Source organism: Triturus cristatus, chromosome 11, assembly GCF_964204655.1.
Source record: "Triturus cristatus chromosome 11, aTriCri1.1, whole genome shotgun sequence".
Lineage (NCBI taxonomy): Eukaryota > Metazoa > Chordata > Amphibia > Caudata > Salamandridae > Triturus > Triturus cristatus.
The window spans coordinates 397,475,976-397,493,421 of NC_140594.1; the positions used below are offsets into that span (position 1 = coordinate 397,475,976).

The 17,446-nt window shown below is 47.0% G+C and overlaps 1 protein-coding gene across 6 annotated transcripts in view; it reads left to right on the plus strand.

The window, feature by feature from the left end:
- PAX8 (paired box 8) overlaps window positions 1-16,178 on the plus strand; it is a 133,431-nt gene extending 117,253 nt beyond the window's left edge. For 3 of the 6 annotated variants that reach the window (XM_085635370.1, XM_085635374.1, XM_085635371.1), the window contains 2 exons: window positions 10,080-10,169; window positions 12,163-16,178. In XM_085635370.1, coding sequence (XP_085491496.1) covers window positions 10,080-10,169; window positions 12,163-12,239 — 167 coding nt within the window. In that variant the 3' untranslated portion in view covers window positions 12,240-16,178. The remainder of the gene's footprint in view (window positions 1-10,079; window positions 10,170-12,162) is intronic. The other 3 variants (XM_085635372.1, XM_085635375.1, XM_085635373.1) reach the window with 1 other exon arrangement.
- Window positions 16,179-17,446: the final 1,268 nt, after the last annotated feature.

A 17,446-nucleotide genomic window follows, 5' to 3' on the forward strand; every position in this document is an offset into this window, starting at 1 on the left:
AATGCGTGGAACGGAGGCGAGGGCGAGGCTGGCGGAGCGGAGCTGGCGGGTGGGTGTGTGGAACGTGAGGCGGCTGTTGAGGTACTTCGGGCCCATGTCGTGGAGGGCCTTGTGTGCGTGGGTGAGGAGTCTGAACGTGATCCTCTTGTTGACGGGGAGCCAGTGCAGGTCTCTTAGATGGGCGGAGATGTGGCTGTGGCGGGGGACGTCCAGGATGAGATGTGCTGACGCGTTCTGTATGCGTTGGAGTCTTTTCTGAAGTTTGGCAGTGGTTCCGGCATAGAGGGTGTTCCCGTAGTCCAGGCGGCTGGTGACGAGGACCTGGGTGACTGTCTTCCTGGTTTCGGTGGGGATCTATCGGAAGATCTTACGGAGCATGCACAGGGTGTTGAAGCACGTGGATGAGACGGCGTTGACTTGCTTGGTCATCGTGAGGGAGGAGTCCAGGATGACGCCCAGGTTGCGTGTGTGGTCCGTATGCTTGGGTGCGGTGCCCAGTGCCGGGGGCCACCAGGAATCGTCCCAGGCGGAGGGGGATGGTCCCAGGATGAGGACTTCCGTCTTGTCTGAGTTCAGTTTCAGACGGCTGAGCTTCATCCATTCTGCGACGTCTTTCATGCCCTCCTGGAGGCTGGATCTGGCAGAGGCGGGGTCGTTGGTGAGGGAGAGGATCAGCTGGGTGTCGTCGGCATAGGAGATGATGTTGAGGTTGTGTTGACGTGCAATGGCTGCGAGAGGGCTCATGTAGATGTTGAAGAGGGTGGGGCTGAGTGAGGATCCTTGTGGGACGCCGCAGATGACTTCGGTGGCCTCGGAACGGAATGGTGGGAGGCGGACTCTCTGGGTTCTTCCGGTGAGGAACGAGATGATCCACTCTAGGGCCGCTCCTTGGATGCCGGAGTTGCTGAGTCGCTGTATCAGTGTGCGGTGGGATACCGTGTCGAAGGCTGCCGAGCGGTTCAGGAGGATGAGGGTCGCTATTTCCCCGTTGTCGAGCATGGACCTGATGTCGTCGGTGGCAGCGATGAGGGCGGTCTCGGTGCTGTGGTTTGCTCGGAAGCCGGACTGTGAGGGGTCGAGGTAGCCGTTCGTCTCGAGGAAGGTGGAGAGTTGTTTGTTGATGGTCTTCTCGATGACTTTTGCCGGAAAAGGGGAGGAGCGAGATGGGACGGAAGTTCTTGAGGTCCGTGGGGTCCGCGGTCGGTTTCTTCAGGAGGGCGCGGATCTCGGCGTGTTTCCAGCTCTCCGGGAAGGTGGCGGAAGCGAAGGAGCTGTTGATGACGTCCCGGAGATGGGGTGCGATGATGGAGACGGCTTTGTTGAAGATGTGGTGTGGGCAGGGGTCGGTAGGGGATCCGGAGTGGATGGTGTTCATCATGCGGGTGGTGTCTTCGGTGCTGACGGGGGTCCAGGTGCCGATGGTGGTAGTGGGGGGCGTTGATTCAGTGGTTGGGTGCGTGGTATGGGCGCCGAAGCTGTTGTGTATGTCTGCGATCTTCTGGTGGAAAAAAGTGGCGAGTGAGTCGCAGAGGTTTTGCGAGGGTGTGATGTCGTTGTTGCTGGCGCTGGGGTTGGAGAGCTCTTTAACGACGCTGAAGAGTTCCTTGCTGTTGTGGGAGTTGTTGTCCAGCCGTTCTTTGAATGACGTCCTTTTGGTGGTGCGGATCAGCTGGTGGTGTTTGCGGGTGTCGACCTTGAGGGCTGTCATGTTGTCTGCTGTCGGGTTGTGGCGCCAGGTTTTCTTGAGGGTGCGGCAGGTTTTCTTGGAGTTCTTGAGGTCGTCGGTGAACCACCGGGTTCTCCTGCTGCCGGGTCTGCTGGGAGGTTTCCTCAGTGGTGCGAGGTCATCGGCGCAGCTGGTGAGCCACTGTGCGAGGTTGCGTGCTGCTTCGTTGGGGTCCGTTGTGTTGGTGGGTGGGTTCTGGCTGAGGGCAGTGGTGAGCTGGTCAGAGGTGATCTTGCTCCAGCTTCTGCGGGTGGCCTGTTGCGGGTGGTGGTGGATCGTTGTTCTCCTGAAGGTGAAGTGGACGCAGCTATGGTCTGTCCAGTGTAGTCCGGTGGAGTGGCTGAAGGAGATGTGCTTGCTGGAGGAGAAGATGGGGTCAAGCATGTGGCCGGGGTTGGGGTGTTGACCAGTTGCTTGAGTCCGAGGTTGGCGAGGTTGTCCAGCAGGGCGGCGGTGTTGCGGTCCTTGTCGTTTTCCAAGTGGAAGTTGAGGTCTCCAAGGAGGATGTAGTCCGATGAGGTGAGTGCGTGCGGGCTGACAAAGTCTGCGATTGCTTCGCTGAATTGTGTGCATGGTCCCGGGGGTCTGTAGATGAGGGTGTCTCTGAGGGTGGTCTTGGGGGTGGTGTGTATCTGGAAGTGGAGGTGTTCGGCGTTGGTCGTGATGCGGAAGGTGTTTTTGTGGATGATGGCGATGCCTCCTCCGGTTTGGTTGACGCGGTCCCTCCGTGTGATCTTGTAGCCGTCCGGGATGGCTATGGCGATGTTGGGGGCTGAGGAGGCGTTCATCCAGGTCTCTGTGAGGAAGGCGACGTCTGGTGAAGTTGTGTCCAGGATGTTCCAGAGTTCGACGGCGTGCCTGTGGACGGAGCGGGTGTTGAGCAGGATACACTTGAGGTGGTTGTTGCTGGTGTTGGGTTTGGCGGGTGCGGTGCAGGTCCGGAGGCAGGTGAACTTGCAGGCTTGGCAGGTGAAGGGCCCGTGGGTGCGTCTCGGGGTGGCTCGGTGTTGAGAGCGAGGAGGGTGGTGGCGTCGTAGCTCAGTCGGGCGGGCTTGTGTCGGTGAGGACCAGAGTTTCTGGTGCTGGGCGCGGTCCAGGCGCAGATGGGCGTAGACAGGCTTGCCTTTGGCGCGCCTTCGGCGCGCAATCGGTGTGCCCGCTGCACGTGCTCGCTGCGCATACGCGTGCACTCCGCCATAAATGGCGAAGTGGGAGGGAGGAGCAGCTGGGAGGCGGGAGCGGGGCGGCGAATGGGAAGGGAAACAGAAGAAAAAGGGGCGAGGCTGCAGGAAAGCAGCGGCGGGGAGCGGGGAGAAGGGCAGGAAACGCGGCAGGGGCAGGACACAGTAACAGCGCAAACAAGGAGAAAAAACAAGCACAGAAACAAAATACAGAGGCAGGAAACAAAACGACCACAGTGGTACAATAGTCGCACTTCTCTATTGTTGGAGAAGTGATGGGAACGAATGGTGCTCAAAACTCTACAGCACCACTGCTGCCAAGAAGTGTATGTCTGTAACAAAGAGCATTTCTGCCCAGATAAATGAAAAAAAGAGAATAGTGGAGCACTCATATAGTATATCAGTTATATTAGTGTTAAGGTCCCAGTACAGTAAATATAATGGCTTGAAATATATGTAATGCCACTTTTGTTAGGTACTCAAATGATTTCTCAAAACATCCAACTGTTGCAGTAGAAAAAATATTCTTTACTTCATGATAATTCTTACATATAAGCTACAGGAATGTTATAACTACGGCTACAACAATCTAACAAAGGTTTGCACTGACTAGAATCTTCTATGGAACAACATTTTCAATGCATCGCACACCTTTGTTAGATTGTTGTAGGAGATAGACTGAACTCTTAGTGAGAGGAGATGGGTGACTAGAGAGGGCAAAGTAGCAAGGAGACACTGTAGAATGAAGTAGGCAAGGTGGAAGAGGGACAGAGCAGCTAAAGTTGTAAGGAGGGATGGGTCAGAAGAGAATCATTAAGATTAGATGCACAGGGTTTTTGCATTGGTGGACATCAACATCATTGTGTTTGAGCAGCTGTTTGAATGCCTGTTGATCCGATAGCTGATGTTCTCCATAGAGACTGGCTAGGGTTCACCTTTGCACAAATAGCTCCCTAGGAAACCCCAATTTGGTGCCTACCGTCCCCCTTTTTTCACTGAGAGATATTCCTCTCGTCCTCTGCTTGTTTTGAAGGTGTGACTAACCGTTGCATTTCCTCATACCTCAAGTTATTAGTGCAGAGCCGAGAGATGAGCTGTACAGTGGTAGCTGACAAAGCACACTTTTCTTTGGAGCCTGGTCATAGGGAGACTGCTGCACCCCTCTTCACCTCAGCACCCTTGGCTTGAGTCCAGCGGGCCCATGCTAAAAACATGATGCTGTTTTGAACAAATACGAAATTCTTAAAGAATCTGTAGGGTCCAGATGTGATAAAGTTGCAACTCACTGAAACATTCTGCTTCCAGAACCCACAGAGTACCTAAGTATCTATTGGTTCACAGAGGCACTTTATGGTCTAGAGGTCTAAAAGGTATCCAAGAGTTTATTATTTCTACCAAGAAGGTGCATAGATGCAACACACAGCAAGAAGCAACTTCCAAAACTACAAGGTGAAGTGAGTGTCCAGTAAGTTCTGTGGGTCCTAAGAAATAGGATCAAAAAATGAAATGCAATCTTAATTCCTCTATGGGTACATGGGGACAACATGTTAAAATATATTTTTCATTTTACAAACCACTTTAATCTAGAAGTTTAGTGCACATGTTTGATCTGAATTACATTCACTGCAAGTCCCAATATACACTAGCTTATTGAATTAATGCTTAAGACAGGAATGCAGCAATGCAATTGACACCATACAAACTTGGCTCAATGACTTGAACCTTGACGGCTTTGAATTAAACCTTTCACCGAATGCCAAGTCACTTTGATTCACCCTGGACACCAACCACATCCTCAAGGAACACGTTTAAAAAAAAGTGGCCTGGTACTAGCTCTCTCTTCTGAAGAAAGAGAAACCACGTCCTCCAGAAAGCAACTTCAAAACTGCTGTTAAAGCCTTCGTACTTTTGCATGAATGGTGGTAAAGCTCTGCTCCATGGCCTCCTGGACTCCCCACTAGGACCCCTTAAGAGCATCCTACACACTGTAGCACATCTCATCCAGGGTTCTGAAGAAATATGATCACATCACCTTCATCCTAATGGAATTACATTGGGTCCTATTGCTGGCCCACACCATCTTCAAAACTAGTGGCGTCTTTTACAAAGCCACGCGACCAGCACCCCCAGTTATTTTGCAGACAAGCTCTCTATCTCTGGTGGTTCTTAGCTCATGCACAGCCAGGACACCATCAGACTGTAGAATAAGGAATGTAAATAAGAAAAAACACAAGGCATTATGCCTTTTCCATGTATACACCCAGGATTTGGAACAACATCCCCATAGCCATCAGAACCGCACCAACACTGCTTCAATTTAGGAAAGAGTTGAAGACTCACCTCATTACGAAACACTACATTGCACTCCTTTAACTGTTTACAACCGGCTGTCTCTCCTATGAGTTGTTGACTTTGGGCCTGATTTAGATCTTGGTGGAGGGGAATACTCCGTCACAAACGGGACGAATATCCCATCTGCCGTATTACGATCATAATACAATGGACAAAACATATGTCATATTTGTGATAAGACTACTCCATCTACCGAAATCTGAATAAGGCCCTTTATGCTTATCATCGGCCCTGTACATTACCATATACATGCATACATATAAATACATACATAGGCAACAAAAAATTATGAGGTCATCCTACCCCTTCCCAAATCCAGTCAGAGTTTTTATCATTCTTGAGATTTTTTTTACCTATTCCATTGCTGTCTCCATTAGAAAGAGGACGACTCCATATATTTAAACTGATGATATTTTATATCTTTATGGACGTCCTTCCTCTGGGATTTGTTTCCTCTCTCTCTCACTTAAAAGTCACTATTGGGTCAATTACAAATCAAGTAGTGTGTTATCCGCTGGGAAATACCACCCTGTCTGTCCACAAATACACTCAGTAAAATCATGTTTCCATGCAGGTTTCATTCCTGCTCAAAGCAGAGCAATGGGCATGGAAACTTGACTAGAATCATGACCCATCTGCAAGTAAAACATGGCTTGGTAATTATAGTTCATGCATTTAGTTCCTATTCCGGGCCTAAGAACTCAGAATATTGTGGTGCAGGGGAGAAATAACTAGCCAGAAATGGACATTCTGGTCCAGTATTTTTGAACTCCTTGGACCACACTACTCATAATCAGGCCATCAATATGCAGTTCCATTTGCCAATACATTGCCTTCTTAAATCTCCAATCTCCCTCTTGGGTGTTTTTAAATGTTAGATGTAAGGTGCATCTTCCCCTTAAAAAATCACCCCAAAGCTCCCCATCTGAGTCGCCTTACATATTTCCCATGCCACGCCTGTAATTCTCTCTCGGCTCCAGCCCTTCCACTCCCTCCTTGCTCTAATCTTTCTATTTCCTCCCGTTGAAGTCCTGCCCTGAGGTTCCTATGAAGGCAGGACTTCAGTGTATGAACTCCAACGGTGTCTGAACGAAAGCGCATTCTTCTTTGTCATGAAATTGTTTTGTGTTATATGGTGGGAAATCCATGTTTACATTACATGCATTATTCTACTATAAATAAAGAACTTTTTTCAAGAGGGCTCGCGGGTTTTAGAAGAATCCCGAACATGGCACATTTCTCTTTTAAAATTAAATGGCTTCAATTTAAAGGTGTTCCCTTGGGAGACATAACCATAATAAATAAATTATGCCCTGTACAGTTTATCAGGCCTGATTCCTATGTGGAAGAGATGCTTACCGATGCCGAGTAGTGAGAACGTAAGGGTACATTCAATATTGAAGACACCATTTAAAATATAATTGGGATGTTCAGAGTAATACATTGGTGTACTGGTACACACATGTACAACAAACCAACTATTTTCTTGGTAAATCAAATTATGATTATCATTTGCCGAACATGCACTTAACTTTCATTTTCTACACTGGAATCCTATTCATAACAGTGTATGCTTAAATGGCAAAAATTTCAGAAATAATGTCAGATTGTGCTGTAAAACTTCAATTTAGATGCAGAGTTTACACATATTTTGGGCCAGATTTACAACATTTTGATCTGGATTTGCATCAGAAAAGTGACACAAACCAGCACAAAATGTTTTTTCATGGATTAACTTTCCAGCACATATCTTGTTTTGTCTTGGAAAGTTGCCTCAAAATAAAACAATTGTAAAAGAAACAATTGATGTACGGAATGCTGGACAATGCAAACATTCACCCCGAGTCACAAGGATCTTGGTTTAACCCATCATTCTTTTGCTCATCCACCACCCCAGTTTGGACCCAGCCATGTGCAAATCAGTCTTGACCCTGTTCCTTATGGGAACAGTTCAGCCCGTACTGCCAAGCCAGGTCCTCCCTGGACCGGAAACAAGCATCCTGGAACCGGTTTCAGGGCATCACCCTTCATCAGCCAGGCTAGCTTGAATCCAGTGGAGTGGTGAGCATAGGACACACGTCTGGGCATACCCTTCCCACTTTATGCAACATATGCAAAAGAAACAATTGATGGACGGAATGCTGGAAAATGCAAACATTCACCGCTGCTTTGTATTACTCTGCATCAAGGGTGTGCGCCATGGGTGGTATATGGGCATTTCTATGCAACTACCCACAGTTTGTATGCAAAATCCAACTTACAAACTAGAATAGACAGGGTTTTGCACCAAACAAGAGCACATTTTGAAACAGGCATTAAAAAGTAGAAATGCTTTTATTTCTCCTAACTTCCCACTTTTCATTTGTACTGCACCTTACTTGCACACATCCTAAGTGGGAACTTTTTTAAGTTTGTCTCGGCATAGTATTTTGTATCCTTCCAGTACAAAACCTATGCAAGACTGAAAATGTGTGCATGGCGCACAGCAGCCTAATTGTGCGCCAACACTAGGGAGGGAGTAGAACAGTACCATATCTTAGTAGATTTGGGGCTTTCCTGCTCTCTCCTTCTCATGCAATGCAGTGCAGTGCAGCAACTTTGGGTGTTGTGGTGCACTGTGTGACAGTTTTGTAAATCTGAACCTGTATGTATCTATGGTCATAATGTACCTTTTTATACCATGTAGTTTATTGAACCCTGAATCAGAATTTGTGCTGCATTGCAGCAATGTTCCAGAAGCTTTGACACATTTGCTATGTCACTTAAAGTGCGTAGAGCCACTGAGAAGGAGATAACTGAGAGATACACTGTATCTACTCAGTGTTTGCACGTGCCAAGAAACTGTCAAGCTTAGCTTCAGTGGGAATAACAATCATTTGATAGGCGCAGATTGTAAAATTTGTGATTAAAGCAATGCTAGGCACAAGCTGTGTAAAATGCATCTAACCAGGTTGTATGACATCACAACGCATGCCTTTACCACACATGCTTTGACAATGCAGCCTTTATTACGCATGTCTTCAACATGCAGATGCCTTTACCTCGAATGGTAAGTACATTTAAGGTAAGTAAAACACTATATATACATATGTGCGTTTCACTCTCCCTGTGTACTTTACTCGGCCACCCCCACCTCGCGAGGACGGTGCCGAGTTGCAGGACACAGCACCCTGTAAAATATCACAGCAGCACCTGTGTCTCAGAATCAATGAGACGCCAGTAAGACTCTCACTCCAGAGGTGGTTTCAGGTTACTAGTTTATTATGGCCATGCTGCTGTGATATATATATATATCTCCACCCTTTACATCCAAAATTACCCTTACCATCCATTACCAGTACCCACCCCATAATCCTATAATTGCTGTTACCGTCCTTTACCAATAGCCACTGCTAAATCCTAAAATTACCCTTACTACCTTTTATTAATACCCACCCAATACCCTAAAATTACCCTTCACACCGCTTACCACTACCCACTCCTAAACCTCAAAATTACCCTTACCACCCTTTGCCACTACCCACCCTTAAACCCTAAAAATAGCCTTACAACCCCTAAACACTAAAATTACCCTGCCCACCCTTTACCACTACCTACCCCCAAAAGAAGCTAACATTACAAAGGCAACAAAGCATCTGAATTCCTGGTATAAGCATTCAAATGTAACAATAAGCATTGATGCCTCTAGTCATTTGCCGAATACGATAAAAACAATTTCTATTTATCGCAGCGAGTGCATCATCATTCTTTAATTGCACTTAAGAATCAAATTACAATCGTGAAGTATTCAGGGCTCAATTTGCTTTTAGCAGTATTTGAAAACCAATAGCAATATTCCAGACGCAAAACGTCTAAATTAAATACTTCATGTAAATAAAGTTTTATTTTAATGAATAGAGAAAAGGTTAATTGCATGAAAAATATTTGGATAAAGAAGGTGTTATGCAGCTTTCCCATTAAAATGTCTGTACTTTCTGCAGCCAATGTGTGCTTCTAGTGAGCAAAGTGTGTTTAAATGCAAAGTGTGTTTAAGACTGCAGTACCACCTCCTGTCTACAGGGGCAGAGCTGAGCAGAAAAATAAACACACTTCATGAAACACAGGTCCCCACAAGGCAATTTTTTTTAAAGTTGTAAAAATTGACACAGATGTTACTGAAGCCATTTTTTAACATTTAAAAGACATTGCCTTGTGGGGACCTGGGTTCAGGTCCCCACAGTGCAATCAAGTCCCCACAGCGTGAGTGTGTTATCACACCCAAGTCCCCACAAGGATAGTAACACAAACCCACACACACACACACACACACACACACACACACACATATATATATATACATATATACATACATACATACATACATACATGTGTGTGTGTGTGTTAGTGTCTCTGCGTAGGTGGTGTTGCTGGCATTTCATATATCTTTAAGCCAGCTTCATGAAATTGTCTAAAGTGCATGCCATTAGGACGTCCTCGGAAGTTGTAGATTACCAGGGCACACACATCACACCTCTTGGTTATAGCATCCTGAGAGGATGAGTGTGCCTGACTAGGATTCAGTACTACTTCACCCTTCGATGTATGCAATCTCTAATTAAGTAAACAAGTACCTGAATGAAGGTCACAGTACAACTCTTGGTTTATGTAGAAGTTGTGGGGCTGAGGGTAACAGGCTGTGTCTCACATCAACACGTGATGTATACGCAATCTAAGAGGCTGAGGGGTTACTGTGCTAAACTGGCAACATATCCTGTTTGAAACCCCAAAGGAGACTGAGAGCAGGAGGCCAGTGTCTCACTACATTTCTTCATTTTCATCAGCAGGAAGTGATTACTCCGGAAACGCCTACAGTCATGGGCCCTATTCTGCATACGGAGAGGCCTGGAGGTTCCCTGGCTCCTCGCTGCTCAGTAAGTGATTCTGAAAAGTCTTCAAAATGAACAATGTCCACCCTGTTGACTCCCCCCTCCCTCTTTTCAGTGCTTCCTGCTCTCCCCTTCCACCCATTGCTCTCACTTTCTCAAGTTTCTCTTGTTCCCACTTCCCTTCTACACTATTTTCTTCTTCTTGGTCACCCATCGAGAGTTTGAGTGTTTGCCGTGTCTGCGAGGGGTTCCACCGGGTGCAGTACGTTCTCTTGCTTGGTCTTCCTTTTCTTTTTCTTCCTTTCCCCACAATAGTTTCTGCTCTCCCTTGTTTCAGCGCTCCGCCCTCCTGAAAGCGAACACCCCTGATTTGAAAATGGCTCCTTATGAGATACTCCAGGGCAGTGTGTTCTGGGCATGGGGTTCTCCATCAATCCCTGAAGTCTTGCAGAGGGTGGAAACAGGAGACCTTATTACAGAGTGAATGCCACGCTCCCAGTTTGTGCCAATGTGCGCTCCCTAAGGGTGCACTGGCGCAGACTGCGGCCGTGCTCCCTCTACACTGAAAAATGTGTCTCAACTCTCAGGTAGTGCATGCACTGGAGAGAGTGCAGCTGTGAAGACAAAGGTGGTTACAGCCACAGATCCATCTATCACTGCCAGTGAACCCAGCCTTCCCTTAGAGAGGAGTGGATACTGGGTGGGCCATGGGACACTATGTTTCCCCTCCCAAAGGGCATCCTCAGGTGGCCCACGGGGCGTCACTTAGGAGGTGTGGAATTAAGGTGCCTCTCGGGTGCCTTTTTGTCCGTGTGTCCACACTTGTTATAAACCAAGGCACTTTGGTAATTCATCTCATGTTGTTTGTACAACCACCTCCCATTGTAGAAAGACTTGATAGAACCAGAGCTTAATGTGAGCCGGTGGCTTCCAGTGCTCGGTACCGGCACTTAATTCTCAGCACCGGTCTCAATGACAGTCCAGCACATGCTGACTGCCTAATTTTGAGATGAGCACAACAACACTGTTTAGTATTTCAATGTGCATTAAAAATTAATAATATCTGCCGCTCATTCCTTTCTTATAGCTTTGGGGGCCTGGAATAGTCTGATTTGTCACACTTGTAGGAGTGCGATGGTTAGTAGTTGTGTTGGTACAATTATTGCTGGCGCTGGCAGGGGCAATGGGTGGTGCAAAGTGCAGTGGCCTCCGGGCACTTATTTTTTTATATTTTACAAATTAAGCAATGGATAGACCCTTGTATGTGAAATGACATGGTTGGTTACAAGAATCATATCTGAGTGGTGTATTTTAGGTCACCAGAGGCAAACTGCCCAATGAAGAAAATTTAGAGGTTTTATGGCAAGCCCTTACCTTCAAAAGGATGTTTTGGCTTGTGAAACTCTGTCAAATCTCTACATTCATTTCAAAGGTGAACCTTATATGTGGTAGAATCTGCCCCAACCAGACGTCCCTTTAAAATGCACTGGCTTAACATATGAGGGGCTCTGTCTGAGCCCCACTAATGTGTGGCTGAAACCAGCACAGTGGTATAGCACATTGTGATGGTGCTCCTCTACAAATGTGTAAGGGATCCTTGAGAGACTGACCTCTCACAGATCTGAAAAGCCACAGCCAGAGGGCTTGTCTCCTCAAGGGTTAAGTGTGTGCCTGGCCAAGTTTCTGTCTCCCAAACCTGCCTAAAGGCTTTGGAGTGCTGAGATGAGGGTTGGAAGGGACGTCAGACTGCAGCCATGCCCCCTGCCAGAGCCACAAAGCCACTTAACCATCCCCCTAACCACCTGTACCCTTATTATTGTCCATATAAAATATCCCGCCCAAGCGTGACTCTAGGGCAAGTCTGGGTTAATGGGAAGAAGGCAGACGCTACTTTCGCACAGGTTAAGAGCTGGAGGTTAATGGTTGACTACTGCTTCTGAGCAATCTTAAACTTATTAACTCAAGATGCGACCCAGCATGAAACAACAAAAAGACGGTTCCCCTAACAACATTTCGTTCCTCTCTTTCTCATTTCCAGCGTCCCCATATTACTACAGCTCCACGGCAAGGGCGGGAGCTGCCCCCACCTCCACAGGCGCCTACGACCACCTGTAGCCTTACACATCGGTCCAGCGGAGCATGGCATACCAGCGTCAAGATGAGACAGGCCCAGAATTCAAGACTCAAAGCCTTTTCTCGAACCTATGAGGTGGAAAATAAAAGGAAAAATACCATCCCTCGCAAAAAAAACTGGATCAGAATTTCAGAACAAATCTTGTGCAATGCCGCTGAATGTAACAGCGTGAGGAGAACGCAGCACGAACAAGCAGTGTGGAGAACCAAGGGTGAACCAGTGAACTGACGTAAAAATATTCCTGCACGGATTGAAACAGTAAGGGAACATGGACATTGCACAAAGGAATCCTCCCACCATTATCGCAAGTGACCCCCTGAATACTTCCCCACCTTTTTCAGGCCAAGTGTTTAGTCTGCTTCACATGAGGACTCTAACATTTTTAAGACACATTGGATATATGAGTTTTGCTTTTGTGCCACTGCATGGTTTACAAGAGCGTAAGCTGTGCTGCGTGTCGACTGGCCCTGAAAAGGTGAGACCTTGAAATAGAGAATATTGAGGCCATGGCAAAATAAATGGTGGGCCTTGGCAATGGTCACTTGAAGGGTCTTGACATTGGTTAATGGAGGGCCTATGACAATGGTCTATGGAAGGGCCTCAACGGTGGTCACTTTGGGAATTGACTGTGGTCAAAGGGACACTTTGACAATAGTTGATGTAACCTTTGTTAACGATCAATGAGCCCTTGTAATTGGCCAAACGATTGAATTTGACTGTGGTCTAGAGAAGAAGCTTATCAATGGCCAATGGGTGCCTTGACAGTGGTCACTGAGAAGGACCAAGCCAATGGTTAATGAAAGCCTTGTCAGTGGCCAATAGAAGAACTGTGAAAATGTGCAAAAGAGAGAACTTGACCATGGTCAATGGAAGAACCGTTCCGGTTGTCAATGGGGGCCTTGACAATGGTAAATGAAGGGCTTACCAGGGGAGAATGTGAAGGATATGAAAGTGATAAATGGGTGGGCTTTGGCAAACTGCAAGTGCAGCCTTGGCAAGGTTTCATCATCAAAGATTGATTGCTCTTAACTGGTTTCCATGGGGGCGAAGGGGCTTACATAATGGTCAATGGAAGGGACTTGATGTTCATTAATGGGGAACTTCGGCAGTGGTCTACGGGAGGATGCTGAAAATGGTCAAATGGGGGGGGGGGGTGATTTGACACTAGGCAATTCATGACCTTGGCAATGCTTGATTGTAAGTCTGAAGAAATGGCCTACAGGGAAGCCTTGACAATGACCGATGAAGGGTAGTTAATAGGAATCAAAACCCTGTCCTTCATATATTTATAGATCCACAAGCTTCACTCAAAACATCAGAGAATGCTATCTTCTCTAACCAACGCCACTATCCCACTGATGTCACATGCTGGTGCAAGTACCCTGACAGTATTGACACTCTTTCTTCTGCTGCCTTACGTGTGCTCCCCGTTCATGACACCTCTTCCTTCCTCACTCCCTCCCAGATCTCTTCCATTCTTTCTTGAACACCCCAAGTGTTTTGGGATGGATAAATGGTGAAAGCAGGGATTATCAGAAAAGGTGCATTTGTATTCCTTTTCCAGGAGATAGCCGGAGTCTGGGTTGGGAGTTAGCGCTAAATGGGTCTTGAAGCTTCGGAAAGATGGGAGGAATATTTTGCAGGCGCATCCACTCCACCACTCAACAAGCTTTACCTAGTTATGTGCACGCATTGACCTCTAGCCTACTGTAACCAGGACACCACAAGCCACATTGGGCTATGTCTTGACTCAAAGGACACACTGAGCAACACCTTGACTCAGAGGTCACACTGTACCTCACCTTGACTCAAGGGACACACTGGGCAACAACTTGACTTGAAGGACACACTGGGCCACGCCTTGATTCATAGGACACACTGGATCGTACCTTGACTCAAAGGACACAGTGGGCAGTATCTTGTTTCAAAGGACACATTGGGCTGCACCTTGACTCAGAGAACACACTGGCACCTTGACTCAGGGGACACACTGGACTGCGCCTTGGCTCAAAGGACACACTGGGCAGCACATTGACTGAAAAGGACAAGCTGGGCTGCGCCTTGACTTAGAGTACAGACTGTCCCCTTGACTCAGAAGACACACTGGGCAATACCTTGACTCAGAGAACACACTGGACCGCGCCTTGACTGAGAGTACACTCTGGCACCTTGACTTGACTCAGGAGACACACTGGGCAATACCTCGACTCAAAGGACACACTAGGCAGCACCTTATTCCCTGGTCATGTATGGCAAAGCAATGGAATAAGCCTAGTTCTTGCTTTGCTCGATGGAGAGCTATATGTGTTCTTTGTGCTTTCTCTCCAGAGAGCACCCATAGTTTGGACCTTTAAAAGACTAGTAGTTGTCTTAGAGAGTGCCATCATTGACAACTGGGTCACTTCAGGTGCCACTGGAGCGATTTGTGCCTCAAAAACTGGTAAAGCACATAATTGTGGGAAGTTTTGGAGAAGGAGGAAGGGGCGGTTCCGCCTTAGAGTCCCACGTTTCAAAGGCTAACCTAAGTGTGAGAATCTAACGGGCAAAAGGGAAGGTGTAGACATGGTATCATATGCACAGGGTATCTCTGCACAGCCACATAACTGGGTATCTCCTACAGCTTCACATGTGCACAAACACACGCGTGTCAAACAGTTACTGTATCATCTGCACCAAATTAACCAAGGAACTCCCACTACCTGCCAGATCAAAATATTCTTCCACATCCTTGCATTTTCCTCACCTCAAAAGCTAAACACACGTAGGTACTCTGCTGAAGTCCTGGCTTCAAGGGAACACCCCTATTCCACCATCATGGGGAGATCCCCGAACTGCCAATTCTAAGCAACCGTCCTCCTGAAAAATGCTAATTTTTTCACAAGGCATGCCAGATACAGCACACTGACTAGCCCCAAATAGGACCAAACATGTCTGTTTGTGCAGGAGTTTGAGTGAAAACAAGGCACGCGAAATTTCCCAGTGGCGGCTGCCTCGGAATGGGGGTGGTGAGGCGGGTGTGAAAAACAAAATAAAATAAATTTACCTGAGAATGCCGCAAACACCTCTCCTCCGTCCTCTTCTCTCTGCAGCGCTCTGGCAGAACGGAAGCACCCAGGCCTCCAGGCACTCCCAGCCAATAACGACTCTGCTTTACATCAGCATATTGATTGGTCTGAGCATCATGGTTCGGCACTCAAAGAGGGCCTGGAAGCCTGTGCATTTTCCTCACCCGGCTGTGCATTACAGCCTGGTGGGGAAAATGCAAAGTGCGCATGACCGTTTGGGCGGCCAAAGGGGTCCAGCCAAACCGTCATGCACACTTAGGTAGTGTAAACCAATCCTCCCTCTGCTCTGGCCAGCCCCGCCCCACCCTAACCTGGCTCCGAGTCAGCAGTGAAAAATAAAATGATACTGGTTTTTCCAGGTTAGAATGTGCATCTCTACAGTTTCTTACACACCAATTCATGAAGGGTTTTCGATACAATTTACGTCTCTAAACGCAGGCCGTAAAATATCCTTATTTTTCCCATCTTGCCAAACCTATAAATACGCACTTACATGGTTTCTGAAAAGCTCTACTAGGTGTCTGGAGCTCATTAAACATAAATACAAATTTCAGCCTTGCACACCCACATTTAAAAAAGCGAAACCGAGCGCCTCATTGACGAGGCGATGAGATTAAATCCTTTTGCATGAACAACACTGACTTATGGCGCGTGCATCAGCACCGCCACGGCCTAAGATCCCGCCCACTCCTTTCGATAACCACGCCCCTGGTATTATAAGTCCCTTCTCTGCCAAACTTCCACCCCGTTTTGGGACTTCCGGGATGGGGCTGTTATTTTTTGTTTAATTGTTTTTATAGAATAAAACAGATGTAAATAAATTATTTGTGAAAATAAATATTTTAATTAATTAAAGCATGGTACAAAAAACGCTGAAGTATAATTGGTCGTTTTTTTCACTAAAGTATTTACCTGATATGTACTGTAAACAGCAACCTGCGATGCCTCGTGGTGCTGAATGAGAGGTTCATTGCACATTTCAGTCACTGGTGCTCAGTTTATCAATACGGGAAAGATGAAAGACAGAGAACTGTCCACAAGAACTGCAGAATTTACAAAGACCCCTGTAGCAGGGCTTGTAACCCGTGTTGTGCATTTTACACATAGACAAGGCCGGACTGGGAACAGAAACCTGCCCTGGCAAACTGCTCAGCCGGCCCCACCTGGGGCCAAGGGGCAGTGCAGCCGAGCAGTTTGCGGGGGCCGGTTCTGGCCGATTTTGTTACAGGGGGCCGATATTGCTGTACCCTGGTAACAAAAACAGCCCCCTAGGGGCGCAAAACTGGCCCCCACCCTAGCGGCCTACCGGGGAAACGCCCAGTGCCCGCTATGGCCAGTCCGGCCCTGCACATAGATTGCAGCAACAGGTGTATTAACACAAGATCCATTTCCATATCGGTTTATGTATGTGTTTCTAAGTCCCCTTCGCATCCTCCTTTAACCACCTGTTTGTTACATGTTATAAGACTGTACACATTTTTGTAGGTTTCATTTGTCGTTTATGTAGTGCTGGAGTATGGCTGTCAGAAAGTCATAGTATTACACCGTCAAGACAGAAACTCTCTACAGTCGAGGTGGTATTCTAGGTGCTGCGTAACGTACAAACAGCTGTTCCTGGAGTAAGGTGGACACCTCACTTCATGTCATCATAGATACTGCCTCCATTCCTGGCTTTCATGTGACAACCTAATGCATTCTGGGTGTTGTAGTCCTTATTTATTCTCATCTATCTAATTCGGCTAGCACACCTGATAGCAATGATATGTAGGTGAAACCTCCATCAAAATATCTGTGACATGGATGCTGTCACTCTCCGAGTGTCTCTTGGTCTCGAAAAACATGGGGTTTAGAGACAGATCTTTACAAGCATTATGTTAGGACAAAATGTACATGAAACCATAAAATACATGGGACAAAAAGCATTGTTTGCTTTTAATATGTGACTCTATGCAGTGTTAGTATAACAAAGCAAGACACAAAAGAGGTAGAAAGCAGAGGGGACAGATTAAGTACAAGCAATCACAGGGAGGCAGAGAGATACATCCAAGCAACTACTAGCAATAGGTGAGAGATGAATACTCCTTTGGGCTCAGACAATATATGATTGACAAAGGCTCAAGCCA